At 41.9% G+C, this 22,861-nt stretch overlaps 2 protein-coding genes across 2 annotated transcripts in view; one reads left to right on the top strand and one right to left on the bottom strand.

The window, feature by feature from the left end:
• The first annotated feature begins 41 nt into the window (after positions 1 to 41).
• ITGB1BP1 (integrin subunit beta 1 binding protein 1) lies at positions 42 to 7,693 on the top strand. The gene is made up of 7 exons (XM_015412137.1): positions 42 to 114; positions 439 to 529; positions 1,131 to 1,209; positions 2,341 to 2,477; positions 4,240 to 4,332; positions 5,865 to 6,014; positions 7,219 to 7,693. The coding sequence occupies exons 2-7, from the start codon at positions 458 to 460 to the stop codon at positions 7,288 to 7,290; spliced, it is 603 nt and encodes a 200-aa protein (XP_015267623.1). The 5' UTR covers positions 42 to 114; positions 439 to 457; the 3' UTR covers positions 7,291 to 7,693.
• Positions 7,694 to 14,357: 6,664 nt separating this feature from the next.
• Positions 14,358 to 22,861, bottom strand: part of ASAP2 (ArfGAP with SH3 domain, ankyrin repeat and PH domain 2) — a 144,031-nt gene continuing 135,527 nt past the window's right edge. The window contains exons 23-27 of the mRNA XM_015412136.1: positions 21,705 to 21,867; positions 20,030 to 20,100; positions 19,396 to 19,508; positions 15,031 to 15,153; positions 14,358 to 14,790 (exon numbers count right to left, since the gene is read on the bottom strand). Of these exons, the coding sequence (XP_015267622.1) occupies positions 14,716 to 14,790; positions 15,031 to 15,153; positions 19,396 to 19,508; positions 20,030 to 20,100; positions 21,705 to 21,867 (545 nt within the window). The 3' untranslated portion in view covers positions 14,358 to 14,715. The remainder of the gene's footprint in view (positions 14,791 to 15,030; positions 15,154 to 19,395; positions 19,509 to 20,029; positions 20,101 to 21,704; positions 21,868 to 22,861) is intronic.

The raw sequence follows: 22,861 nt of genomic DNA, 5'->3' as shown, positions 1-22,861 counted from the left end.
TAATCCTCAGAGGAGGTGGTACCCAGGAGGAGGAGGAGGAGGAATTTGCCTTCATCTGAGTCCCCCCACTGCTGTTGCTGGGGCTGTAGGAACGTGTTGAGGTGGTCTTGGAGGGTAAGATCTGTGAGAAACAGGTGGCGGTGCTTGGCCGCGACTGTTGTTTTCTAAAATGTTGACAGATCCTCTGATGCCTTGGACTTGGGTAGTTTTTTCCCATTGTGGAAGTCCCGTCTGCTGGGTGTCTGCATTGAAATTACATATTTTATGTCTTAGTTTAAAACGTAGGACTGTTGAAGTTACGCTTTGAGATGTTTTGAAATCAGTTGCTTGGTTCTGTATTTTATGTGGGAAATTTGAGTAGCTATGTGTGTATGTATATTTAGGATCGTAGGCTTAAAAGTGTGGCAAATGTGACTTGCTTTTTTCCCGTCCTTACAGCATAGTCTCTTATAAAATAATGTTCAGAAAAGGGAAAAAACGGCATAGTAGCAGCAGTTCACAAAGCAGTGAAATCAGCACTAAAAGTAAGGTAAGGTGAATCTAGTTGCAAGACCATGTATTTTGAAAATTTTCTTATATGGGATTAGGACTTAAAATATATTTCCTAATGTGCCAGCAGTAAAATACGCAGGTAACTGAGTGATCGTTTGGTATTTTTCATCCTGCCTCACAGTAATCCAGCTTCAAATTTACAAATAATCTTGATTTTGTAAAGTAAATTGGATCAGTTTAAAAAACTATATGCTTATTCTGCACAGTTAAAGAAGATACTGCTTATCTTGATGTTGTCTTAAATTCTGGTAGAAAAAATAGATTGTAAATGATGAGAGAAACCCTGTTTTATTTGAGAGAACTTCTTTAAAGTTTTTATTTGCTAAAGGATGTGTGAAGTTATATGCATTATGTTGGTTTCATTAATCTGGAAGACTCAGTCCAGTTGTAATTCTAGGATTGCCTTGTGTAGGCATAGTGGACATACTGGAAGTTTGCCTTTGTTCTTGTGACAGTGTGATCCCCTTATCTGCTGGGTGGGCATTGGGGAATCCCATAAAAGGGTCTGATTATACCACAGGAGATCAATTTACCTGAGTAACTTAATGATACTTTCACATTTATTTTCTCTTTCCTAGTCTGTAGATTCTAGTCTCGGAGGTCTTTCAAGATCTAGTACTGTTGCTAGTCTAGATACAGACTCCACAAAAAGTTCAGGTATGTACCCAGTGAAGGCCTGAAGCAACTGCATTATAATTATAGGGATGCTTGTAGCTGAATGTTTGAACAACTTATGGTTATATACAGAAATGTGTGCTTTTGATACTAAAAAAAAGAAAAGAATCAAAACTCTGTGCCTGGGTAACTCTTCAAATACTTAAAGAGAGCAATCCCTTTTTTGTTGCCGCATCACACTGGCTGCTCATATTTAACTTTCGGTCCAGTCATAACCCAAGAGCTTGTTCACACATACTGCTACTCAGGAGTGTATCCACCATCCAGTATGTGTGTTCCTCATTTTTGTTACCCAGATTTAGAACTTGACATTCATCCTTGTTAAATTGCATCTTGTTCACATCCATCCACTTTTCCAGTGTATTCAGATCTCATTGAATTCTATCTCTATATTCTGGTGTGTTCGCTGCTCTTCCCAATTTGGTGGCATCTGCAAAATTAATGAGTAGCCCCTCCACACCCTCATCCAGATCATTTATAAAAACACTGAAAAGTATTGGGCCCAGAACCAAGCCTTGTGGCACCTCCCTATCCACCTAATTATCCTAGAGTCCAGTCCACGGTCCTCTAGTTTACCCATGCCCATCAGAACATCATGAGGAACCCTGTCAAAAGCTTTACTGAAATCCAGGTAAACAACATTAACAGCATTCCTTTGATCCAGTCAGCTCATCACTCGATTAAAGAAGGAAATGAGGTTGGATCCTGTTGGGGACAAATCCATGCTGAATCTGGATGCTGTTTACATTTCAGTTTAACAAACATAAACCAATTCCAGTAATTTTAGCCTACTGCCTGCAGTTGGACTCAAGGGGTGAATGGAGGAATCCATTAATTGGGCATAGGGAAGGTGTAGGGTGTGTTAAACCATTGGGGGCCAAACCTAAAATGTGCAAATGAATACCGTAAGCATAAAACTAATTCTAGCTTGTGTTGCTTTGAAAGTATTGTTTGAATACTTGTACGTATCTGTGCACCTGGTGATGTAAAAACTTATACTGGAATAGGTTTTTTTTTTTTTTTTAAACTAAGGTACCATTGACTCTTTATTTTGTGGCAACAGACTAGCATGGCTATCCCTCTGGAATTATTTCAATATGTGTTCCTTTGTAGGTCAAAGTAACAGTAATTCAGATGCTTGTGCAGAATTCAGAATTAAATATGTTGGTGCCATCGAAAAACTGAAGCTTGATGAATGCAAGACTTTGGAGGGACCACTGGACTTAATAAATTACATAGATGTGGCACAGGTAAAGACTTTCTGTCAATATTTTTACAAATTAAATGGGCACATCTCACCTTTTATACTTTTGTGTGCCGAATATGGTCTCTGAAACACTTTTCAGAATCTGGTTTCTGGCCCCTACCAAATTCCCATATTATTGAAAAGCAAGAAGCTGGGCTGGGAATCTAGAACATTCATTTTAAATAGAGATTTTTCTCAGGACTTGATGTGCCTCAGGAAACATATTGCAAAGAATTGTCTGTTGCAGTAGGAAAGTTGCAAATGTGGGTAACCTGCATAGTTAGTGTACAGGCTTTTTTGTGTTATGGATGGGTCTTTATCATATGGCATTGTGTGTGGTATAGCCAGGAGATCTGAAGATAGTCTGGCAGCCTTAAGTTCTCTTTTTTAGCATTATGCACCACTAGGTTGCAAGCTAGACTTATGGGGAGGGGTTGAGTTCTGAGAGAACTGTGACTGACCCAAGGTCACGCAGCTGGCTTCATGTGGAGGAGTGCAGAATTGAATCCGGTTCTCCAAATGAGAGTCCACTGCTCTTAAGCACTATACCACACTGGCTGTCTTTTTTCTCACAAAGCAGGGTATTCAGGATGCACAGCAAGAGCTCTGTTCTCATCATATTTTTAAAAAAACTTCCTTCTAGAGTAAACCCTTAACCAAGTTAAGACTACCCTTAACCAAGTTAAGACTACAAGCAGGCAGAGAGTTGCCAGGCTGGGGGGCAGAAGTTAGAAGGAAGCTCCAACAATACAAGGGATAGTGTGGTGGCCCCTATGTAAAATATGCTGCTCTGCATCCACTATCCCTTTGGAGGAGGATTGCTCCCTTCATGTAGCGATCTGTAAAGCTCCCTGTGTCAGTTCCCTGACAGGTTCTTCAGAGGAAATCTCCATCCTTCAACTGCAGGACATCTCATCCATTCTGCAGCTGGGCAGCTCTCAAGGGTTTAAGCAGGCTGGTAGGTTGCAGTTGCCACCTGAGCAGCAGGACATTTCTAAGGCGATGAGGCCTGGAGTGCTTTGTTTCATGCTCTGTGCTCATCGCCCCCAACTGGGCTGCCAATGGCCAAAGCCATTTGTAGCTTGTACTTACAGCAAGGTCTGTATTCATATCCCCTTTCTGCTTCTTCCAGTTATGTGTGTAGTAGGCATGGAAGCCTCACACTGATTGGTGTAGAGTGATTTGCCCCCCCCCCCAATGCTTTGAGGGCTGCCCTTTTCTCTCTTCTTCCAGTGGCTTCTCCAAGCTAATCTCAGGCTTGCTGTCTTGCTTCAGAAATCCGTAAAATTTATTCAAGTGGGCATGCTCAGGATCTGGACTTCCTTATTTTGGTACCATCCCATTTTGGAGGCTCTACAATAGGGAACTAAAAGTTTACACTTGCCAAGCAAAGGGCCAGTAATTAATCACTTATGCTTAATTTTTATTTTTACTAACAAAAACAACAACAAAGAAATACAAAATAGATATACAAGATTACAACATTTTCACACAACCGACCTTCTTTGATGAACAAAAACATAAATATAAGTAAAGATTTGTAAAAAAAGGTTTTATTTGTTCCATCATTCCTTGTTCTGAGCAGAATGTTTGGTTTCCTTTCCTGATTCCTGGTATCCTCCTCTTTTCGGTTTCTTTCCTTAAACAATGCGCTAAATATCTTCCCGGTTTCTTTGCATATTCAGAATGTCTTAGTTTTAAATATTTTAATTAATCACTTATGCTGATATGTACACACATAATAAATTTTGTTTTTCTTTTTAAAGCAAGATGGAAGGTTACCCTTTGTGCCAGGGGAAGAAGAATTTATAATGGGTGTTTCCAAATACGGTATTAAAGTCACAACCTTAGATCAGTATGTAAGTAATTATTTTTTAAAATGCTCTTTTTTTGGCCACAGTAGAAATCTTGAGAGTTCTCCAGTCCCCCCTTTTAGTGGGTTTAGCCATGGGAAAGGCAAATAATTCTGAAAATATGACATGCTGAGACACCTATTTGGATATGTTGGTTTAGTGATAGGAGAGCTTCTGGCATGATCTATTTCAAATCTGATTCAGTGGAAAAAAGCAACTGCTGAGCAAGCGTCTGCTCTTTGGCCTTCAGAGTCACAAGACCTACATCCCTATAATTTCCTCTGGCACACGTACCGAGAAAAATGGCTTGCAGCTGCCCTACCAGAGTTTGCATGTTTTTGTACAGCTGCCCTCCTAGCAAAAAACACATATCCCTTTGAGGAATAATCGCAGACAAACATTGACTATCCTCTCCAAATTGGTATTCCTCTTTCCCATAAGCTTTTTGTTTTGTTCAATCTATATTTGCACAGAAGTTGTAGGAATGTTTCCTTTGAAGTTTGTGGTAGAACGACCTAACTAATGTGATAGATTAACTTGGCTTTTAGCATGTTCCCCCCCGCCCCCCATAGATGTGTGTAACCTTCAACTTTTCACTGTTCCTAATTTATTTTTTCTTCCAGGAATTTTTTCCTTCTCCAGTTACTTTTAGACTAGGGTGTCAAGCTTTCAGCATCAAAATATCTGCATTCTGTCACTAGAAGTACCTGTACTTTTTTTTGAGTGCTGAAGCAGCAATGCCAATAGCTCAGATCCTGCCTAGAATTTTCACAGGCATTGCTGGAGGGGGGGGCGGCTGACTTTTGACCACACACCACCTGAAATATTGCTTCTGGAGGACAGGGGACTCCCAGGAATAGCTTGGGGTGAATCAACAAAAATTGCTCTCCCCAGCACACCTACAGACATTTTTGGCACGGAGTTAAGGTGGCTCCGGGGCAGGAGGACAAGGTCTTCCTTTTACGCTGAACTTTATACGTGAAGTGTCTTCCGTGTAGCCAAGAATGAATCCAGTAACTCAAAGTGACCATGCTGACAGATGTGGTATGCACAATCATACTAGAAATCGTTGGCAAGCTGCATGCCACCAACTGTTCTTAAGGTCTTGTTGACTGGAGTCACAATAGTTACTTTGTCGAATAATGTCTGCACAGTATATGATGGTTGTGATTCATAGTGGTCTAGGGCACACCCAGAAAATGACATCAGGGACTCCTGCTTCCTAGTCACTCCTATCTACTGAGAGAGGGATCAGGCTCAGTGGGCTCTTTGATACATGATTCTGGTTCTGAGACTTTTTCCCCCACCAGCCTTGAGGCATTTAAATTTTAATTCTTAACTTGTAGATAAGGGAGATGAGATTTCTTTGCCTGTGAATTCTTTCATTTTGGCAAATAAGACATGGAGCTACTATACCATATTCCTTTCCTTAAAACTCCCAATGCCAATGTGCAAGTAATCGTTTTGGTGAAGTCAACAGTATAGAGAACCAGCAACTGTTTTTCATGAAACTTAAAACTGCTATGTGGACCTTTCAGGATGTCTTGCATAGACATGCACTCTACCTCATTGTGCGGATGGTCTGCTATGATGACGGCCTAGGGGCCGGGAAGAGTCTGCTGGCTTTGAAGACGACAGATGCCAACTATGAAGAATACAGCCTTTGGATATACCAGTGTAATAGTCTGGTAAGGCTGATGAGTAATATATTTATTTTAATAAAAAGGGACTTTAGCTTGCTGGGAAACTGCTTAAACCGTGCTGTGCGCTAAAACCGTATTACATCTGGGCTGCTGTTCAAGCCCCAGTGTGACAGTCTCTCAGTTTGTCTGTGATGTAGTCCGGCTGGCGCCCTGGTCTGCTGCTGTCCACTCTTGGGCTCATTAGACAAGAGCCAAAGCATGATAGGGAACTAAATGTGTGCATAGGGTTGTATGTGCACAATTTAGGATGTGATTCGTAGCACACTTGCCAAAAAGGTCAATAACGATATAAGTGGTTCCTGCCACGTTTTCCTGCAGAGGAGTTTGTAAAGAGCAGTTGGAATGTCTGTGGAAAGACAGACATTGACAGGCATGTTTCACTGGGGGAAGGGGGAATGTAGATGCTTTGCCATTTTTTTCCCACCTTCCATTTCTTCTCCATCCGTCTGTTTGACTCTATTGTGCTTATAGATTTGAGTGAGAGTGTTACCAAATAAAGCAGGGCGGTTGAATGACTAGAATGGTGGACTGAGGCCCTGTCCAGGCTGGCCATCTTCGCCCACCCAGCTCCCAACTGAGATCCACCGAAAGGGCAGAGGAAATGTAGTGTGACCTTTATCGGGCCTTCAGCCTCTGGTCTGTGGCAGTAACAGTGCTATGAATTTTAAACATATGAACCTGAACTTGCCTTACATTCACCATGGAATGGAATTTATAGCTGTGTTAGCACTTTGGGGAGAAGACAGATTAGCTTCCAGTTCACACCAGTGGGTGCCCTGTAATCTCAGTACAAGCAATCATGAATGCATGGTGACAAAGAAGAAAATCTGGTCTGTATTCAGAACTGTGCTCTTTTACTGGTAAGAAAGATCAGTTTGATATGCCACTCGAGCCTAAGTGATTTTAAAAAACAGCATTAAGTTCCCAACAGGGCAATCCTAAGCATAGTTAATGCCATTGAAGTCATAGAACTTCAGAAGGTTTACAAGGGTGTAACTCTGTTTAGGACTGCACTTAAGTCACATTCCTAGACTGCCCTGATTGTTTGACAACCTAATAGACACTCTTCACCTTAAAGCTGAGTATATAACAACAGTAACAAAAACCTTGAGAAGGGATCCCAGAAGGCTGAATGCTTTTATGTGTTGACATGCAGCAAACAAAACCAGTTTATCTTTCTCAAATACAGGAACAAGCACAAGCTATTTGTAAGGTATTATCAGCGGCGTTTGACTCAGTTTTGACATCCGAGAAGTCCTGAATTTCTGCAGCTGCATTTCATACTGAGAGAGAAGTAGCGCTTGCTGTGACTGTAGCAAGTGGAAATCAAAGCAAGTATTTTGAAGGGAACAAATGTGAACTTTTAAACTTCTTAAAAACTGCTTGAACATACTGTTTGAAGGAGCAAGGTTCTGTTGTGCTTTTTGTAAATAAAACTTGCTTGCTAAATCCATCTGATGAAGAAAAAGCAACTCAGGCACAAAGCTCATGGGATGACTTTGGGCCAGTCATTCTCTTGATCAATCAAGCCTACCTCACAGGGTGGTTGTGCAAATAAAAGGGAGGGAGACCAGGTATTGGTGCCTTAAGCTTCTTGGAGAAAGGAGGAAATAAAGGTATAATAATAAGAGCACAGCCAAGATTTAACATTGTACGGTATGCTGAGCCTCATAAATAATATCAAACCTTAATTTTGCTAAGATTTTTGTATACGCTAATAAAAAGGTGAATATAAGATGTGTCTTGCTAATTACTTTCTGCATGTGTTTTGACACTTAGATTTTACAGACTGTCCTACTTAAGAACCAGTTTGGAGTAGCGGTTAAAGTGTCGTCTGGGAGACCCAGGTTTGAATCCCAGCTCTGCAGCACAGGCTTGCTGGGTGACCTTGGGCTGGACACGTACTCTCAGCCTAACCTACTTCACAGGGTTGTTGTGGAGATAAAACTGACAAGAGAATGATGTAAGCCACTTTGGGTTCCCATTGGGAAGAAAGGCAGAAGTAAATAAATAAAAATACATAAATTAGGTCATCAGTTTGGACTTTCTTAATAGTATTTGTATATTGGACAATGTCCTCAAAAATATGTGGGATTCACAAGAATGGATTTAAATGAGATTTGATTACTCTGCCCTTAAGGCAGCAGATTGATGGTCTAGCCTTGCTCATAGTATAAAGATTTTATACTATTATTTGTCTATTTAATTTATAGCCCACCCTATCCCATGAGTGGGCTCAGGGTGGCTTACAATATAGAACCCATAAAATAATAAAAAAAGTAGACGACACGATAAACAATACACATAAACAGTCAAGAAAAGGTTTAAAAGCAGTTTATTTCCCAATCAATTGACTGGGTTCAACAGAAGTAAAATTAATCATGCTCCAATTATAAATCACTGCATCCAGACACTAAAAATAAGAATTGATTTAGGTTATACAATGTATACAGTTGCTCTGCAACTAAACAGTCAAACCATCACATCAAAATTATACATCTCAAGTAGCATTCTGAGCTGTATTTTAAGTGTCTTATGCTCCTTTTTTAAAATAATTAACACAGCCATCTTGTAATGTGCCCACTAAAACTCTGCTGAACATCATCGTCCTGTACTGTCAGCTATGAAATGGAATTCTTAGCGTTTGACACTTTTGAAACAAATCCACAATCCTGAATATCTAGCTTTTAATTCTACCTTAAAGGACAAAATGCCATAGATATGAAGGTCAAGTCCTGGGTACAAGTTCCGTGCCATCACATAACAGTGAGAAAATACTCAAGGCATTCGAAGTGTTTTTAAGGACAGTTAAAAGCATCTATGCTGAGGCTGGGATCCCAATAGCTATCTTCAGGCATACCCTAGAACTTAGATATGTGCCCAGTAGACTTCGTCCATGTTGGATGCATGGAACTAGTTTACTATCTTCAGGCATACCCTAGAACTTAGATGTGCCCAGTAGACTTCATCCATGTTGGATGCATGGAACTAGTTTGTGATCATTTTGATCCACTCCAGTATGAAGTCTGATGGCTAAAGAGGCTTCCCCAAGACAGCTTTGCACATTAGCTGTAAGACTCTGTGTTAAAAATACTGTACATTAAGTGAAGTGTGCAAAATAATGTGCCAATTTGTTTTCTATAGTTTACCAAAGGATAGAAACATACAAAATAGTGTTAAAAGCCAAACCAAATTCACCAGCATCTGAATAAACTTGTAGTGGGAAACTATTCTTTCTAAATATACATATATATGTCCTGGGAACTTTGAATATGTAGACGTAGCTTTAAAACCTGAAACAGAAAGAATTCTGAAACATTCCAGTTTGTTCCCCCATTACACTGCAACAGTGTATGATAAAATGGTTTGCTTCAAATATAAGCCAATGGACTGTACGAACACAGTTGACAAGTTGCCTTGAATGTACCATTTTAGCATGGCAGTATAAAGGGTGAGATCCAGCATATTTTTTCCCAATATAAATATACCAATTGGCTCTTTCCCTCTCATCTATTACAACCTACACTAGTCAATATATACATAATTTCTGTGTCAGAAATTCAAAGTTCTCTTGATAAATCTAGAGATACGATAGTCACAAAACTTGTGATCAAAGCCAGTGTGACCTGGGCAGTGGTATTCTAATCCTATGCTACCAGTGCAGTTTTTTGGTAACATAGGCAACATAACTCCCCCCCCCCCAAAAAAAAACAACTGCTAGAATATCACAATATACAAACAGTAAAAGGATGTTGCTATGTTTTGCAATATTCCACTGTCAATTCAGAATTATGAAATCTATTCACAATTATTAACAGTGTAACTACCGTGGTCTGGTGTCTATTTAAGAAGCCAGTGTGAGCCAGCAAGCAGATGGAGTTGCTTGCAACATAGTGGTGTATATCTTAATACAGTGAGCATATAGATTAATTCCCTGCTCTGTTATCTCACCACAATATTTTCTGAGTGTGAACATATCTCTATGTGTTAAAAAAAGAAATACAGTACAAAGTTTAGACATCATTTTGTAAGAAAGGGACTGTGAGCAGAATTTCATGAACTGCAATGAACACCTAAGTTTATTTAACTGATAATTTTGCATTATTTTCTTTTCCTTGAACAAAGTGTAGTTGCCTCAAAAACAACTTAAGAATGAAATAAAATATACAGGTTAAATGTATATTTAGTATAAAAAAGTTGAACCTCATAACTACAAACTCTGAGGTAAGAAGATTCAAGGTTTAAAGGTAATATCTCCATCAAATCATTAAAAGATTCCTTCAGAGGAACTGAGGCTGAGGTCAGACTGGCAATTTGAAGCGCGAGGGAGTCATGGCAAAAAGATTCCGGCACAAACTGCTCCGGGTTTTCCCGGTCACACTGCGCCGACTGATGTGGAAGCATACCGGGGAGGAGGCGCAAGGGAGCGTTCGCACTGTTGGCCCGCCCCTGGCAGAGGCGTGGCTTTCTTTTTGGTAATCCGGAGACATGTGCTTATGCGCATCAGCAATTGCGGCTTTCAGCGTTCACACTTTCTTGGTGCGGGATGAACGCGGGATGAACGCGCTCTCCAGGGTTTGCTACCACTTTCACCGGGTACTTTTTAAACTCGGGAGGCAAGCGCTACAAGACGGGTGGAGTACGGCTGGGGAACGCCTGACAGATGTGGCTGTGTGAACGGCCCCTTTAATCCGTTTGTGAAACGTTTCTGGCACGTGCCCATCTCGGGGCAAACTGCCAGTCTGAACTCGGCCTGAGTCATTCCAGACCGTCTTTGTGTGTGTGCGCAGTGCAGACCTATTGCAAGGGGAATGCATTTTCCCAGCATTCCAACAGCAACAGTGTCTTGCTTGGAAAGTGAGATTCCTGCTACTAAATGTCTGTTTTTGTTCCTGTGATTGTTGTATGGATTGTGACTGCCGGAGAGTCAATGGCGTCTACTGGACAGTACTTGTGACAACACGGAATGAGGGATACTCCCTGCCACCACCACCTACAATGCAATTCTGTGTGCTTTGAAGGGGTTTTCAAAACAACAGAGGTGCTTCCTCATTGTAACTATTGTGGAAGGAGTGTTTATCTTGCAAAAAGAACGACCTAACACAAGCAGTCATCTCCCACTAAAGCAGTGTCCTGCTCTTTTCTCCAGGCTCCCAGAGGGAATTGTAAGTCATTCGTGGTAACCCCCACACACACACGCACACACACCACTGAGAGGCAAGGCCAAGCTCTTGCATTACCTCTTGCGAGGAGAGGGCAGACAGCCTTTCTTATCTTTCCAGACTAGCTCTTTCTAGTGCCAAAGAAGCAGGGTAGCATATCAGCTGGCTGAAGTACCTCAGAGGAATATGGTAACAGAAAGAGCTCCGAAAGAAGAATCAACTGGCTGGAGCTTTATACTATCAGGCTGGCCTTCCAGGATCACATTCTTCATGTTCTTGAGAGGATGGTCAATGGCTTGGATTCTGACTAGTGTTTCTGCAGGCACGAGAACGTCCACTTCTGGGTGCAAGTTTCCCGCCTCCCGTGTTAGCTCAAAATGCCCCCTGAAATCCTGTTCCTAGAGAACAATGGGCAGCCAGGCATAGGATTTCAGGGGGGATTTTTGGCTCCTGGGGAGCTGTGAATTTCCCCCTTAATGGGGGAACCCTTTCCAATCTAAAAATCCACGGCCATTAGTATGTTTACTCAATATTTTTTTCCTCCCCGCTATCACTGTTAGTAACAACTGTTGACGCTGGCTGCCCTTTTTGTTCTACCGAAGCCTGTTTATTTTTATTGGGGACAAAATGGTACTTAAAATAGATGCTACATTTATCCTGGAACACACTATCACTATCATTTTGCCAGTTCACCAGTAGGAAAAGAACTAGTACATGTTGGTTGGGTAGAGTGCTCTGTTTTCTACCTGGATAGCACAGCTGCTGTTTGAAATCAGTGGCCATTTACAAATGGGCAGATTTATTAGTCTAGGGGTGGTATGTCTCCACTAGTGTCAATATAATATTAACAGGAAAACCCAGGAGTTATAAGTAACTTAAATTGTCTGAAAGTTGTGCTACATTTTGGTTGTTAGACTTATAAGCTGTTGTTGCATCTGCAACAGATTTTGGCTTTTCTAGGACTCAAGGCTTTGCAAAAGGAGAAGCATTTCTAGCTGAGTCAGAGTGCTCTGCAAGCATGCACTTACCATGCATCAAAACTATATGCTTGCCATTCCAATGTGTTATAATAAAAACATTTTTTTGCTACAGCCTGCCAAAAGAGCCTGCAAGAATCCAGTCTCAAGTGTAAATGCCTGAGCCCTATATGAACAGATGCCTTCATTTCCATCTGGTGACTTTCAACCTCTCTCATCTCCATTAGTCTTCTCCATACTCCCAATGTGTGTGTATACATTATGTTATTCATGAGCACCTGGATTGTCATTTAGACCACTATTTAAGGCATGTTTTTCATCATTATCTTTGATCCGTGCAATTTTTTTAAAAATCCACAGTGAGAATTGTGCCTTCCAAGATAGCAATCATGTCTGCATAGGAGCACCTCTCCCTTTAAAAAAAATGGAAGAAGGTATTTCCTTTAAGGACAATGTATGTGTTTCCACAAAGTAGTCAAGTTCTCTCAACTCTCCTCACTGCAAAGCCCATTTTTCTTTTGAAAAGGGTGGTAAGGGCTTGGCTAACTCTGCTCCAAGAGATAGCTGGAAATTCTATCCTCACATTTTTGTAATTTACTAAGTAAAAACAGAGAAAATTGCCTCTCAGGGGAGTTTTCAGTGCTACTACGCTGTACCTCAACAGGCTTTGGAACACTTACTGTGCAAAACAAACGCAAGATACGTAATGTAGGATATAATGTACTTGCACAATCCAGTAAATAATCTCTGAGCTTATCTAGAACTCTTAGTCTTGTGGTTTGTCTCAGAAATGTCTCTGATTGCTAAAGGGAGAAGCTGTGATACCTAGGCTCTGAAGAAAATTTTTAAAGGATCTGATGTCAACACACATATGAAATAGGCATCACATCTTTTTCATGGATTTGGGCTCCTACTGTATGCTGTTTTTAAGAGCTCTCCAGTTCACCATGAGAATATTTGCAGTTCATCTGGCATTATAAACCAGACTTCCTATGGGCAAACAGAAAATCCTAATTTCATCGTAAGACTTGCAATAATGGTTGACATTGATGAGTGTTCATCAAGAACAATCCTCGTAATACATCTGTCAAAAGGCTCTCGACAAACTCTGTAAGTGAAAGTCTTTCCATGTGCAAGGAGTTGTTTAGTCAACAATAAAGTGCACAAACGATACAGGGAAAGCTCCTTTTCGGTTAGGTTCACCATCAATATGTCCAATCTGGAAAAGACACGAAATAATTTCAGAGTCAAGGGTTGAAATTTTCTCTGTGTTCAAGCTACTGCTCACAGAACACTGTTTAACTCTCTCCATGTAAAACTACTTAAAAATAAATCTCCAGTTTTAGCAACTTAGTTTCACACTATTTTAAAATGCACCAACAATGGACCATAGTGTTGTTTGTAATGAGAAGGGTGATGTACTGGTTAGTGCCAGGAAAGCCACAGATTCTAATACTTACCCACCACTCCTGATCTTCCTCACCATCAACTATGATGATATCCCCCTCTGAAAATGTTAGCTCATCTGGATTATCTGCTACACAGTTGTAAATTGCTTTTACTCTTTTGGGTTTTGTTTTTGACTGCAATAAAAAGAGACAAAATAGGTAAATAACGCTGAAAACCTAAGTCAGATCTAACACAAGTTTTATTCCCTTTACTTTTGGCTAACAGTTGCATTAGCATTTGATGAAGCAGGCTAGACCCTATGAAAATAAAAAATCATTACAAGAGGTGCAGCTGTATTTTTTAATATTATTTTCTATAAAGACTAACACTGTGACAGATGAATAGAAACGGTTAACTCCAGGGAAGATATAAGCAGCTTGCTTCCTTTTGTATACAAGGGTTTCAGGTAAGCAGAAGAATGGCCCATATGTGATCCCCCACCCCGCCCAAATGTGTGCATATACATACATACATTCTGAAAGTGTCCCAGCGGAATAAAAACACACAACATGCTTTGATGTTCACAGATTACAAAACGTGTGCTTTTTACCACTACCACTACAAACAGGTATTAATGCCTACCTGTGTATGAAACAATTTATTAAGCTGCCCACACTGCTTTTGTTGTCTGGATATTCAGTGGCTTAGATCCTACTAGCTTTTCAGCTGGCAAAAAAGGGGGCAATCTCCCAATTCCCCTTCTCACTGCAGCCCCATCCCAGATGGTTTTTGTCTGTCTCAGAAATGTCTCTGATTGCTAAAGGGAGAAGCTGTGATACCTAGGCTCTGGAGAAATTCTTTTAAGGATCTGATGTCAACACACATATGAAATAGGCATCACACCTTTTTCATGGATTTGGGCTCCTACTATATGATGTTTTTAAGAGCTCTCTAGTTCACCATGAGAATATTTGCAATTCATCTGGTATTATAAACCAGACTTCCTATGGGCAAACAGAAAATCCTAATTTCATCGTAAGACTTGCAATAATGGTTGACATTGATGAGTGTTCATCAAGAACAATCCTCGTAATACATCTGTCAAAAGGCTCTCGACAAACTCTGTAAGTGAAAGTCTTTCCATGTGCAAGGAGTTGTTTAGTCAACAATAAAGTGCACAAACGATACAGGGAAAGCTCCTTTTCGGTTAGGTTCACCATCAATATGTCCAATCTGCAAAAGACACCAAATAATTTCAGAGTCAAGGGTTGAAAATTTCTCTGTGTTCAGCTACTGCTCACAGAACACTGTTTAACTCTCTCCATGTAAAACTACTTAAAAATAAATCTCCAGTTTTAGCAACTTAGTTTCACACTATTTTAAAATGCACCAACAATGGACCATAGTGTTGTTTGTAATGAGAAGGGTGATGTACTGGTTAGTGCCAGAAAAGCCACAGATTCTAATACTTACCCACCACTCCTGATCTTCCTCACCATCAACTATGATGATATCCCCCTCTGAAAATGTTAGCTCATCTGGATTATCTGCTACACAGTTGTAAATTGCTTTTACTCTTTTGGGTTTTGTTTTTGACTGCAATAAAAAGAGACAAAATAGGTAAATAACGCTGAAAACCTAAGTCAGATCTAACACAAGTTTTATTCCCTTTACTTTTGGCTAACAGTTGCATTAGCATTTGATGAAGCAGGCTAGACCCTATGAAAATAAAAAATCATTACAAGAGGTGCAGCTGTATTTTTTAATATTATTTTCTATAAAGACTAACACTGTGACAGATGAATAGAAACGGTTAACTCCAGGGAAGATATAAGCAGCTTGCTTCCTTTTGTATACAAGGGTTTCAGGTAAGCAGAAGAATGGCCCATATGTGATCCCCCACCCCGCCCAAATGTGTGCATATACATACATACATTCTGAAAGTGTCCCAGCGGAATAAAAACACACAACATGCTTTGATGTTCACAGATTACAAAACGTGTGCTTTTTACCACTACCACTACAAACAGGTATTAATGCCTACCTGTGTATGAAACAATTTATTAAGCTGCCCACACTGCTTTTGTTGTCTGGATATTCAGTGGCTTAGATCCTACTAGCTTTTCAGCTGGCAAAAAAGGGGGCAATCTCCCAATTCCCCTTCTCACTGCAGCCCCATCCCAGATGGTTTTTGTCCACATGTTTTCCACAATCCTTCCTCCCCCCCTTGTGCCACTGGGAAAACCAGTAGGATTCAGCCTAGTATTCTGCGGCAGAAAAGATCTCACCAGCAACAGGCACACACTTTAGGCCTCTTCAAATGGAGACGGACCAGCAACAGCATATTGTTACATGTCTGTCACCAGGTTTGCAGATAATACAACAGGCATATGTAACAACTTCAAATACGGTGGTGTATTCTCTGCATCTGTACTACACTTGACCTTTTCAGATGAGTCACAAAAAGTTAATATCAAGCCTGAGAACCATGTATATTAACTTTTGAGATACTTATTTACAGCATTTCTGGCCCACCCGTACGTATGTATAAAACAGTAAAGACACACGCAATAGCTACAAAACCCACAGAAATAGTCACAAATCAAACAGTCATCAACCTACTAGTGCCCAGTAGCAGAAGCCAGTGCCATTATGGCAAAGGCCAGCTCAACAGGACTGATGTTAAGCGCTGAATCACAATCCAAGCAAGGGGGGAGGGCAGTTGCAGGGATAGCACAACCAGCCCACCCAGCAGCACAACCCCAATGTGGCAGCAGTGCAAAGTAACCCAACAGAATTAACCAGTGTCGTACCAGAGAATCCCAGCAGGGTTCCCCCCTCCCCATTTTTGGCAGAAGCAAGGGCAATAGATGTCCTGTGGAACACCTGAACCAGAGCCAGCCCAATAAACAGAACCCCAGTAATGCTTTGTTTTCTTCCAAAGCCAAGGGCAAACATAGTAACCTTGGCCCCGGTCACACGGGCCAGATAACGTGGGGGTGAGGCGTGGCTGTTTGCTCCGGAGCAAAGAAAAGCGCGGCAGCCCGAACACACATCCCGTGGTGTTCCTGTGGTTACGCCGGTAGGTGCCAATCACATGGCTATCCTGAAGCGCGGCAAAGAAGTGGCGCGGCGCGATCACACCGGCAATCGCTAGGCGCCGCTTCCGTGGCAAACGGGAATTTGTTTCCCACCGAAGTTTGCGCATGCGCATGATCAAGCAAGCGCATTCTGTGGAGACAAAAAAACCCCATCCGGTTTGCGACGGGAGATGGACGGGCACTGGATGCCACGGGATTCGAGTGGAAACGCAATCAGACGCCCGCCCTTGCCCTGCGTTTTCCGGAAACTACTACATTGTATGTGGTAGTTTTTTTACTCCGCATCTTCGGTGGGAAGCCACGTGTTAGTCATGGGTGAACTATGCTTCCCAGATGTTGTGGTGTGATCGTGCACCGAAAATCCACCTATCATCCGTGTCTTTAGAGCGGCAACTTCTCCGTGTGAATGGGACCCTTACACACCATTTCCCCAGGGAAGGCCTCGGAAACTGAGAGCAAGGGAATTGTGTGTCCACCCTGATCCTCATCCCTCAGCAGGAGCAGTACACACACACCAACCATCACTGCCTCAGTGGAGAAGACTTGGCCGAGGTGCCGCAACTGCCCTTCATCACAGACTCTCCCTTTCCCACCTCCCACCTCTGCAAAGAAGGAGGTCTAAATTGGCTTCATTATCGTGCTCCTGTGGGTTCTGCTGGTTTCTGTTTGGCACACAGATTGCACTATCCTGCTCTACCCTTCCCCATCAAAATGAAGAACAGTTTTTATGTTGATGTTTTAATTTCAGCAGGCAATTTTGGTTTGGGCTGGCTGGTGGTGCACCACCTTCAATATTGCCCTGTGCTGCACTTCTACCAGGGTTCTGTAGAGTTATTTTGGTGCAGGTGGACTCAGAACAGCAGTGGGGAGACTGGTGGAGCATTTCTGTGCCAATCCAATTGGCTAATGGCCCTGCTACTTCTCTCTAGTCTCTCATTTTAATTTTGGGAAGAGTGTTTCACCCCAACGTCTCAGCGCAGACTGTGAGAGGATGCAGGCACAAGTATGTGCTCACTTCAGTCACCCTCAAAGTCCAGGACAGGGTAGCCAAACAGTGGCAAGCTGACCTTCAGGAAGACCAACTGCTCAACTGTCCAGGGGAGCAGGCATGAGCGATGTGGGCTGACAATGTCACCTGCATAAAATTAAAAAAAATATTTTTTATTTTATCAAGCTTGTATCCATCCCTCCCCGCAAGTAGGGGGGAGAAGATCAAAACCAACAAAAGCACAAACCTCCAAAGGAAGTTTAGAAAACTTATTGAGGGCCAAAAGTTAAAAGTTAAGTGTACAAAAGAGTGTTTATTACAAAGACATATAAAAACCTAGTAGGGGCCCAAATAAAGCCTCATAAAATGTTCAAAGTTACAAATACACACAAAAAAAGACAGTATATGACCTGATGCGTTTCGACTCACAGGAGCCTTCTTCAGAGGTCAAATAGTGCAAAATACAACAAGCAACAGAGTACCTGTAACACACGTAAGGCAATTAACAATAAATAAAATAGGACCAAAATTGGAATGTTCCAATACGGAATTGAATGACACACCAAAAAGTTTCTATTTGGGGCCACAAATATATCTGGCCTTGTGTCAGAAGTAGTTGTATATACTGGAACTAATATGTACCTTCCAGTTTAGGTCCTAAGAGTGCAAGTAAAATTGCCTTGTCAGGGACAATGTGCCATCAATATGTAACATATTTAAAAATGTTTTTATGAACCCTCCTGCCCCAAAGCTTTGTTTTTTGCCTTTCAGAAGAGCCTAACCTACACTTGCCTCTGTTTTGGTTTTCTTTCTTCTTTGGTTGTGGTTTTTTAAAAAGTGTTTTAGAACTAGTTAATGCCTATACTGTCCCTGACTATGTTTTAAGAAACCAACATTGAGATGGAATGTGACAATCCTTTAAAAAGTTTAAGGCTCTTTATTAAACTTCTCCTGACTAGATTCTACCAGAACAATCCTGATTTCCTGTGTGGAAATGCAGGAGCTCCCTATTGAAGATTGAAAAACTACAGGAGGACAACCTAAATGGAAGTAATTTGTATAAAAGCGCCTACCTTCACTGAAGCTCAGAGTGCCAAACTGCTATTTGCACAAACCTTGCCCCTTTTAATGTTCTCTTAGCACTGGTACTTCCTGTGAGTTACAAACTTTGCTTTTTCCATCATGGGAATTTCAAAAAAGAACAAACTTCTGTGATTGGCTAAAGAGCAGTGTATGTTCCCCCCTTAACCAGTAATCCTATTGGCCAAATTGCCACTGCTCTTTTACCCCTCCCTCCTGTTCCCTGGGACATGAAAGCAAGGTAGGTAACTGGGCTTAATTTTTGAAGTCAGCAGCAACAATCTTGCAAACCTGCAAACCTGCGATGCAATGCTAAGCTTCCCCTAAGGGGCATGTGCCATTGGCCTGCAGAGATCCCTCTTCCCCCTCTCTCCTGTTGCCCTGGAAACCAGAGTAAACAGCAGGAAAGACCCAGAAACCGAAGGTAAGTGTATCCTTTTAAAGTTTAAACCCCCCCAGCCACTATTCAGTATTGCAAAATATACCCAAATACATGCCAAAGAATTTCAGCTTTTATTCGGGATTCTCTATTCGGTAGCTGAATCGGATAGGAAGATCTGATTTGTCTTAATAAATACCTGAATAATACTGATTAGACATTATTCGGGTATTTATTCGGCTCGGTTTACACCAAATGCACACCCCAAATCTTGACTTCATCCTACTTACTGCTTGGGATTTCCTTGGCATTGGAGCTGGAGGTTGGATCGGTACAGACATGTTTGCAGAAGGGGTAACCTGTGATGCGGGCATCTCGGACACAGACGAAGATTCTCCTGATACTAGAAGAAAAGAGATGTTTGTTTTAATTAAAATTGAATTTTAAATTGCATACCTTACTCTATTAGAAGACGCACATTTATTATCTCTTCTGTAACCCAGCTTCACATCAAGCCTTTTTGTGGCTCTACCAAAATTGCTTACTGCTTTTTCACAGCAACAACCTCTCCTTCCTAGATCAACTGGCTCAGTACCCAGGCTTTAATGCAACAGGTGCTTACATAAACTTCAAAAGCCACAGAAAACAATGGGACTTGTGTATGCACCCCAAAGGCGACTGCTCCCACTCATCCTTTCTGAAGATCTGGGAAATGCCTCTGGGATAGGTCATTGCTTTTAGGTACTTCCTGTGAGTTACAAACTTTGCTTTTTCCATCATGGGAATCAGCTTAGCACAAACAGCAGTCTATGCAAAAATGAGACAGTGTGCCAGTTTTACCACTTGCAGAATAAGGTCATGCACTGGCCTAAAGTTGTTCCTAAAGTCCCAAGTGTTTAAAAATATGATTTTAAAAATGATTACCACAAGACTGCTGCGAAGATCCAGCTCCTTTGTTCTGCCCCTTGTTAGCTGAGCTGGATGACTTGTCAGTCCTGTTCAGGAGAGAAGCAACCATTCCGATCAGGGATCACCTCTGGGGTTGATTCCACTGCACTTTTTTGTTATACTGCTGCAGGGTGTCAAATTAGTCCACATGTCTTCAAGGCTGGGGACAGAGGGTGGCACTGGGGGAAATGGTGCCAAGTAGGCACCCCCTAGTGCACGGTGTTCCTCAAGGGGCAATCCTCTTCCCAATGTTGTTTAACATCTACATGCGCCCCTTCCTCCAAGTGGTGCTGGGGTGTCACCAGTATGCTGACAACACCTAGCAATATCTGTTGATGGTCGGCCAGCCAGGTGTTGCCCCAGCAAATTTGGCCAAAGAATTGGAGGCCATGGTGGGCTGGTCGAAAAAGAGTCGGCTGAGACTGCATCCTACTATGATGGAGGTTCTGTGGCTGTGCGGTGAGGGGGGGGGCTTAGGTTTGGGGTGCCAACTCCTGGCTCTTGATGGTGTGCCCATGTTACCAGGACCAAGAGCCTGGGTGTGATCCTGGATGCCTCCTTATCAATGGAGGCCCAGATCACAAATGTTGCCAGACTGGTGTTTTTCCAGCTACGCTGGGTCAGGCAACTGGCCCCCTACTGGTCCTGATCTAGCCACAGTAATCCATGCAATGGTCACCGCCAGATTGGACTACTGTAACTTGCTGTACATAGGGTTACCCTTGAGTCTGATCCAGAAGCTCCAACTGGTCCCAAATGCAGCAGCGTGGGTCCTTACAAGGACCCCACGAACAGCACATATTCAACCTGTGCTGCATGAGCTGCACTGGCTTCCAGTGGAGCGCCAGATCAGGTTCAAGGTTTTGATGTTAACCTTTAAGGCCCTAAATGGTCTGGGACCCACGTATCTTCAGGACCACCTCTCCTGGTATACCCCCTGAAGAGCCTTATGCTCAGTAGATAAGAACTTACTGCTGGTCCCCAGCCCGAGAGACATCCAGCTATCCTCGACCAGAGCCAGGGCTTTTCCCACCCTGGTGGAATTCTGTGCTGAATAACATCCATGCCCTGCAAGACTTAATGCAGTTCCGTAGGACTTGTAAGGCAGAGATGTTCCACCAGGTGTTTGGTTGAGGACAGTGACGGTTCCCATCTGGCTGGCACTCCCGTCCTTTGTCTGGCTGGTACTCTTACCTTTGTCTCCCGCATGAGGCAGCGTCACAACCGAAGTCTAGTGCCTTCTAATTAGTTTAACTAATGTATTTATTCTTTTAATTAATGTTTTTATTGGTTTTAACTATGAAATTATGTATGGTTTTTGTTTTGTTCCACACCGCCCTGAGCTCTGTTCCACAGGGAAGGGCGGTATAGTAACCGCATTTAATAAAATAAATAAACAAATAAATAGAGGTGCAGTTGTAGCCTTTGCTGCTGATAAATAATAATTTTATACACCCCTGCCCAAAAATGAATCCAACACATAGTAACATAAAACACTTACAAATAGCTATTTATAAACTTAAGAGAACGTGGAAATGACATTTTAGTACAAGTGTGACATAATGTGGATCCTATATTCATGTGCCAATTTGGTGCACTAAGATCTGTGTAATCAGTTTGCAAAACTATAGGAAGTAAATCACACAATTACCCAGAAGCAGGCTTTTTCTGAGAAATTCTGCTTGGAGGCTGGGGAGGAAGTGGGGGTGGCGTAGGTTTGGATTGTAGTGCAGCTGGCTGTTTTGATTGGTGGCTCAAAGCTTCCAGCACACTGGCTGTCTTCACAACTGGAGGTGGTGCTGAAGAAAGGATACCTAGAAAAATGCACATGGTGAATGCTGGCATGCTTAAAAAGTACTCCTCCAAACACTTTTCCAATGAAATAAGTCAGTATTTTAAAAAATGTTACACTCTGAAATACAGTTCAAAATGTGGGAAATCCTCCCTTTGTACAAAAATCTAAGTAGCAAACCAGTCTGCCCTTCAAACACAGATGTGGTACATTCTACATGCTGGGGTGCAGGCTGTGGTTCATGCCACACCCCCAGAGAATGCTTAGTATGAGCCAATGCCCCTTGTGAACACATTTATATATGAGTAGGACTTCTACATTATGGAACAGGCTGCCTGAAGCTATCAGGAAGGCTCCTACACTGCTGCCGTTTCACAAAATGTACAAAACAGAACTGTTCAGGAGGGCATTCTTGTAAAGGCAGCAAAACTGCACTGTAATGGTTCAGTTCAGGTGGTGAATTTTATTATATATAATGTTTTTCCTACACTGATGGTCTTGAGGCCTTAAACTGCCTTATGTTGGCTTGCATTGTTCTCTCCTCCCCCCCCCGCTGTTCTACCATCCCAGCCCAACTGCCTTATTTTGTCTTACTAGGTATCCTTGCTGTTAAGACTCAAATGTCATTGCCGTACCTTGTAATCAGCTTACTGACTCACTAGTTTTAATCATACTCATAACTCACCTTGTCTCACTGAAAAAAGTGGACTTAATAACAACAACAATCTATATATTCCACCCACAATGAACAAAGAGGTGTGAATGGACTGCAGGGTATAGTTCATTTTTGATTAATGTATTTAATGAAAAACAAAGAAGTAACAATCACTGCTACAGCCTGGATTCCTTGCTAAGCTACCCAACGGCATCCTTTCCACACAAGTGTGGGGACAAGCCACAGATGCTCAACTAACCAGCTGGCAAAGCAAACTTTGAAAGTACGTCCACCAGAGAGGAAGGAGCATGGAGTAGTGAAAATGGAAAGCTGAGGTCAACCATGATTAGATGCAGAAAAG

Source organism: Gekko japonicus, unplaced genomic scaffold (assembly GCF_001447785.1).
Source record: "Gekko japonicus isolate JY-2015 unplaced genomic scaffold, Gekko_japonicus_V1.1 scaffold2123, whole genome shotgun sequence".
Lineage (NCBI taxonomy): Eukaryota > Metazoa > Chordata > Lepidosauria > Squamata > Gekkonidae > Gekko > Gekko japonicus.
This window is presented reverse-complemented; position numbering and strand designations above follow the sequence as displayed.